Source organism: Typha latifolia, chromosome 15 (genome assembly GCF_019914945.1).
Source record: "Typha latifolia isolate L0001 chromosome 15, TyphaL0001v2, whole genome shotgun sequence".
NCBI classification, from domain to species: Eukaryota; Viridiplantae; Streptophyta; class Magnoliopsida; order Poales; family Typhaceae; genus Typha; species Typha latifolia.
In genome coordinates this window covers 2,048,366-2,055,229 of record NC_133100.1, presented here as the reverse complement: position 1 = coordinate 2,055,229, position 6,864 = coordinate 2,048,366, and the positions used below count along the sequence as shown (strand labels likewise).

Below are 6,864 nucleotides of genomic sequence, written 5' to 3'. Positions count from 1 at the left end.
ATCATTATAGGCTAGTCTTTAAACAAGGCAGTGTAATCACCTAAATGCCCCACCAGCTAACGACCTCAAGTGTGTACCACTAATATAATAATACTACATAATATACTCTACCCTTAACCCCGGATTGACTGGGCAAGAGGGGCATTGCCTAGTTGAGACTAGACTAATAGTGATACGTGCATGTGGTGCCATGTCTTCTATTGCTTTATTACATTATGATCATTAAGATAGCATATATCATAAATAAGCGATAAATGAAAAATAATACATGTAAAGTAATCAATAATGGTATAAAGTAATTATCATCATAACAATTACATTATTCGTAGACTAACATAGAATCTAACTCACCTGAAATATGCTAGAATTGGTCCCGTTCTCCTAGATAGTCAGCTCCTCCTGAATCTCGAAATCCTCCTCGCACGATAATAGGTCTAATAATTTATAAAATAAAATAAAATAAAATATAAGAATAATGAACTTATAGAACTAACTACCTTCTTGCATAAATTAAGTTTGATTTTCTAGGTCCAGATAGGTGACTTGGTCTTGCATTTATTCTTCTTATTATTTTGTATCAATTAAAAATGGTCCTTTATGGTAAAATTGGAATTATCCTTATTTGCAAATGTCAAAAGCATTAATAAAAGATAATTGAAATGATTAATAAATTCAACTACCTAATTTAATTATGTATTATCCTAAATTATGTTAATAAAATGATTGAGAAAAATCTAGAAAGGTAGCTACATATATAAAAGAAAAATAAACACTAATAGTGGCTAGCCTATGGTCCAAAAGTTGGGCCGGGAGCGTTGCATCCATAATTGAGAAAGTACGCTGGGCCTATCCATAGCCCACTAGGCCAAAACAAATAGGCTGCGGGCTTGCCCATAGCTCCACTCCGATGGCTTTCTCTCTCATCTCTCGCAACTAACTACAGGGGGGTTGTGCAGGGGGTTAACGAGTCTTTTAATTAATTAATTAATTAAAGTTGTGGGTGTTACGTATTAATGTCCATTACATGATATTTCTAATAATTTTCTATGTATAATATGATATGTAATTCATTCATCTATGTAGCAAGGTTTTTGTTTTTGATTAAACATAAGTTGATATCTCAGCTAATGGTTACATCTTGAGCATACTCGGTGCCCAACCTATCTAAAACAAGAATGGAGTCTAGCTCCATGGGCAGCTTATCAGTCCTACCCTAATCACTTCCCATAGCAGATTTTCTCCCTAAGTTAGCCAACCAATTTGCTGCTCTATTCCGTTCTCTATAAGTATGAAGGAACTTGATCTTCTTAAAAGATGACAAAACTGAGTAACAATTTTGTATTATCCCTCTTAACCTTCAAGGCCACTGTCCTCCCCTCTGAATATTTTTATCAAGGCAATGACATTAGACTCCATAATCACCTGGTCCCATTTTCCATAGGCTTTTCTCAAGCTCGCCTACATGGGCCAAACCTCACAGTAACTAGCAGAATCCCCAATCATCGGCTCTGCCGCTGCACGATTACTAGGTTTCATTTTTAGCAAGGTGATTGGGATTCATATTTATATATACCAATGGCTTGACATGCACGATTGATAGGATTTGTTGTAGTTAAGGATTATGCTTGCCATTTAGACATATCCTCTTATACATACCAATCACTGTGCAGAATTGAGCTTGGATTTAATGAAATGGAACCAGAAAACTGCTTGGTGAAGACATTGGCGGGTTGATCACCAGTAGAGATAAATCTAGTAGCAAGAAGACTGGAAGTGACTTGATCACAGACAAAATAACAGTCAATTTCAACATGCTTCGTACGAGCACAAATTATTTGTTAGGGAAAATGAGTTTAAAAAGTACAGATGACCTTTGATTTTTCTTCCATACTTTGTGATGTCTTTTAAAAAAAACAAAAGGCATGCCCTTTGAAAAATAGTTCAAATAAATCAGAAAGACCAAAGCAAAAATTTAATATTGCAGTAAGAGTGATGATAGGATTTTTTTTTTCTTAAAAGAAAACACACACCAAGGGCACTACATTTATAGAATGGGTAAATCTAAATAGAAACGATTGGTTTTTAGTGCAAATTGTCCAAAAACTTTAGTTACATGTTAGACATCAACTTTAAAGTTACAATTTTTACTGTGGTGCGGAAATCACCTTTATCCAATCTGCATGTCCAAACTACTTTGAATTTTCTTAATGTATTCTTAGTCACTTAATCATAGCAACTAAAGATCGATGTTTTCCATTTCCAAGTACATTATGGAATTGCTTGAGGCCATTTATCCCTCTTGATTATGATTTGGTGTTCAAAACTACCTAATTCATCAAAAGATTTGTTTCTAGGTAGACAGTAAACTTCTAGCTATGCCACTCTCATTCATTCTGAAAGATTGCAGCCATAAAGAGCTACCATAATTGCGTGCATTTTGTAATCATATATAGTAGCCCATGCCAACTTGCAGCAGATTCTTGTTTGGTATCTGCAGGTCGACGAATCCCTGCCGGAAGTTCCTCCTCAAGAAATCGTATACGTAATCCACGACCATCCACCCTCTTCAGCAAGCTCGAATCTTCACTGGCCTTCACCTCACTATGCGCCAGCAAGTAAACAACGCCCGCGGACCGAGAGCTCTCCAAGAACCTGACGACCTCCTCCTCTGCCTCTCATGACGAAGGATTTGAGATGCTCCATCAGCAAGGCTTCGAGTTCTTCACTCCCAACTCGTCGGTCTCGATAGCCGTACCTCACAATGCACCGATACATCTTATAATCCCCCGGCCCTACTCGCCGGAGCGAGAACCGCTCCTCTGCCGGCACCTTGTTTACTGGAAGTACTTGACAGAGAAGAGCTCTAGAACCGAGTGTATGGCTGGGAGATTGGTGAGGAAGTGGGGGAGGATGGACGGAATCCCATGGGTCAGCTCGGTGTAGAGCAGGCCTACTCCGGGGACCCGTGAGATCCCGAGATTGGCGCCGAGGCTGCTCAGGTATGCAGCTGAGACCTTCCGTTCTACTTCGAATGCGTACGTGCCGCTTGGTCTGAACGTAGTGCCAGACGTACATCACGGAGAAGAGCAGTGCAGCAAACGAGAGGGACAGGTACCCCTCCTTTGCCCAACTTGTAGAGCACCGACGACGAGTAGAGCAACTCGGAGGAGTTGACGACTAGAACGAAGAGCATAATGAGGAGAAGACTCGTCTGCCATTTCATTAACATTATTAAGATGACAAGAGAGGAGGTGACAATCATCACCGCGACCACCGAAATTCCTGCAGTACGTCACAAGTAGAATGATAAATTCTCTAATCTAGTAGAAGTAGAAGAAGAAGAAGTAGTAGTATTAGAGACGTTCACCATAGGCGTTTACAATCTTTGTGGTCTCCTTGAAGTAGGCAATAGACCTGCCCTTCGTGCTGGATGACTCGGACTCCGGGGAAGCAGCCCAAAGCCATGGACTGCTTCACAATGGCGAATGTTGCAGAGACCATCGCCTGGCTTGCAATAATAGATGCTAGTACAGCAACTACAAACATGGGCCAGTACAAAGACTCTGTGCATGGCAAATTAATAACATTGGAAAGATTTATGGAGGTTCTTGCTGCAAGTTGATACTACTACTCAAGACGCAAGATTATAGCATATATACCATGAGTTGATTTATAAAAGGCATCCGATACATCATTGGGATACTTAGACAAATATGCAGCTTGACCCAGATAAGCACAAATCAGACAAGGATATGCCAATCCAGTGAAAGCAACCTGTAGAAAGAAGAGCAAGCAGCTAGCGTTAAGGTTGGATCTAAGTTTCATTATGACTGTTAAAGATGAAGTCTCAGACATACCTGAATTTGATCTAACTGAGAAGTGGCCAAGATACGCAAACATGGTTTCAGTTCTTGTTTTATTAAAGAGATCATCTTGTTTTATTAAAGAGATAATTTATCTCTATACATAACAACTTGTGGGCTTAAATCTAAGAAGAACATATTTATCTACCTGTCATTCAAAGCACGACGCCACCGAGAGAGATCCATTCTTCTAGATCCCTCTTGAAATAGGATATAATGTGGATAGGGTTGAAAGCCTTGAATACCGTGGAGTCATGGCAGATCAAATTAGAGACGCCCACGATCCCTATGAACAAGTACCACACGAGGATCGCCGGTGCAAATGTGTAGCCCACTTTATCAGTCCCAAATCTTTGGATGGAGAAGAGAACGACAAGAATGGCGACCACACAGCATAAGTCGCAATAACTACTGAGATGCCAACCACACAGCATAAGATCATGTAAGATTTCCAACTAGCCCAAGAAATTAAGTAGGAAACTTTGATTCATTCTTTTACAACCTTTGCTTCGTCCTGCATCAATCTTCCTCACTCCATCTACAGCTAAGAACACAAGATATAAGAGAATCACAGAAACAGCTGAAACAGGCCTGAGATACAAGGAGTGAGGATGCCATCTCCGATAACCATGCAAGTTCCGAGGAGCACGAGAGAGCAGAGCAGTCTGAGACCACTTGTTCCTCTCCATGGCCTCTTTGACCCTCTCAGCCCTCTTCAGATGCTTATCTGGTAGCTTCAGCTTATAACCAGATAGCTCCATTGTTTCCGCTCGCTTCTTTGGAATACATTAACATTCCAATGCCTACAAATCAATCAATACATAGCAAAATTCCCAGCTGCAACCCGCATCACATACATCAACTTCCTCTCTAGCATATATAAAAATCAGAAACCGAGGTAACAATGCTTACCATCTCCATTGTCATTGGCCCAGAGGACAGTGAACACATACTTGATGAAGGGGAAGAGTGTGTGGGTATATATGATAAGAGGAAGATGCTCGGTACCCTATCAGAGAATGTGCTCGAGAAAACATACAATGTTGATGTGCCTATGTCCCCGTACACAACTCCAATGCTCTTGAAAGCCAGATGCAGTGCTGCAGCTGAGACAACCTAACAAGTTTCAGAAACAAAGTACTGGATTAGTTACTATATGAGAGTGATTACAGATGCTAAATGACATAATGGGTGTTGTGCTAATAACTGCCCCAATTTCAGCATTAGAGTTGATCTTATAGTAGTGTCACTCAAAGATTAACCTAGAAGAACAGAGGAGGTAAACCAACAAACAATGCACAGCAATCACTATAGAAGTAGTGGCCATTCCAAGAGACATGGTTAGCCTCTTTGTCAAATGACTCCATCCTCACTTCTTCTCCTCCTTCCTCCTTTGTTTTCATAGCCTCATCCATCGTTCCTATGTTTTTGGAGCTAAAACTACCGCCTTCCGTTTACCATTGACCCATGTTGGCCACGCGGCACGTGAGTCGCAGCATCAGTTGCCCTGTTCAGGGAAAGGCTTCGAGCAAGGGGGAGGCAGTGGCCCAATTAATATTTTCCGATAATAATAATAATAATAATAATAATAATAATAATAATAATAATAATAATAAGTTGTTTTACATACATACGCTTCAAAAATTCTATATTTATTTGTATACACTCTAAATTTAATATTTATATGTGAGTAAATGGGCTGATGGTCTAAGAGGCGAGAAGGAGGTGGAGGGTCTTGTTCTAAAGGTGCAGACACTGATAGAGGAGAAGGGTCAAGATCCAAAGATTGAAGACATTTTAATAGGCCTGAAAATTGGACTTCACTTAAAAGAGTGAAAGTTTTATAATTCAAATAATAGATATGCCCGAGGGATTCAAACTTAGTATCTTTGGTCTAAACACTATTTTTAAGAATTAATCTAAATTCCAAAATTTTAAGCTGTTTAAGCATAGTAGTTTTTGTATTTCTCCATTAGATTTGGTCAAGCACAACCATGTCTCATATATATTTTTGGGCCAAAATTTGAGCTTTCTTTCAAGACAGTTTGATCCAAAATCAAAGATAAATTACAATTTATCCCTCTGTGTTTTGCTTTAATTTTTATCACATAAATTTTTAAATTTAAGCACTTAACCTCCTGTGATATATATATATATATATATATATATACCAAATTGCAATTGTAATAAATTGTTAAGGAATATATGAAAAAAACTTAATTATCCCATAAAAATAAAGTTTGATTTGAAAATGGCATAGGTGATACGGCCATTTTGCAAGTTAATTACAACAAAAAATATTGGCAGCCAATGAACCATATTGATTCCAGCATTTACATCGTTAATTTCAGATAGAAAATCTAATAATTACAATTTTGAAGAGTTAAGAGCTTAAATTTGAAGCACAAGGAGGTAAATTAAAATCCTGCTAAATTACATAGGAATACAAATTGTAATTTGTCTAAAATTAAAATAAACTTTGAAAAATACCTAGACACATGTATGTATTTAAACCCTAGGCAATGATATCACTTGTTTGCTTAAATAAAATCGAAAGAAATATTAAAAAAATAAAATCAGAGATGTATACCAAGATTTTAACATAGAAAAACCCAAACGGGAAAAAACCACGGATCTAAACTCGGATCAAAACCAATCACTATAATAGTAACAGTTATAAGACTGACCCATAAAATAACCCGTCGATCCAAACGACTTTGTTCTTCTCAGTCTTGCTTGCTAGAACCCACGGTTCACTGCTTCTCATAATTGATGTCTAACCTCAGTAGCTCTCAAGATTGTTTTTTCATCTAGATAGCCCTTAAGATGAAAGATTAAGCTTTTTAGATGAGAAGGACATTGTTGGTTGAAAAAATGATGTAGCCTCAAGAAGTCTCCTTTAAAATTACTTCACCAACCACACTAGAGTTAGGGCATCACTATACTTATATAAGATCTCCAGGATAGAGTCAAATCTAAGTCTTATCCAAACTCACGAAAG

At 38.3% G+C, this 6,864-nt stretch overlaps 1 protein-coding gene across 1 annotated transcript; it reads right to left on the bottom strand.

The window, feature by feature from the left end:
* Positions 1–2,601: 2,601 nt before the first annotated feature.
* Positions 2,602–4,624, bottom strand: LOC140802158 (potassium transporter 5-like). Its single transcript, XM_073157601.1, has 6 exons — positions 4,366–4,624; positions 3,858–3,910; positions 3,660–3,774; positions 3,368–3,563; positions 3,132–3,282; positions 2,602–3,051 (listed from the first exon to the last, which is right to left on the bottom strand). Exons 1-6 carry the CDS (start codon positions 4,622–4,624, stop codon positions 2,602–2,604), a joined length of 1,224 nt encoding a protein of 407 aa, XP_073013702.1.
* Between the last annotated feature and the right edge of the window lie 2,240 nt (positions 4,625–6,864).

What these genes read in the sequence shown, in the direction of transcription:
- LOC140802158 (XM_073157601.1), bottom strand. Translation starts at nt 4,624, where the DNA reads ATGGAGCTATCTGGTTATAAGCTGAAGCTACCAGATAAGCATCTGAAG. An exon ending in TGATGCAGGACGAAGCAAAG is followed by an intron (nt 3,911 to 4,365) that starts GTTGTAAAAGAA and finishes TAATAAAACAAG; the next exon opens with AACTGAAACCATGTTTGCGT. An exon ending in TCGTCGTCGGTGCTCTACAA is followed by an intron (nt 3,052 to 3,131) that starts GTTGGGCAAAGG and finishes CACTACGTTCAG; the next exon opens with ACCAAGCGGCACGTACGCAT.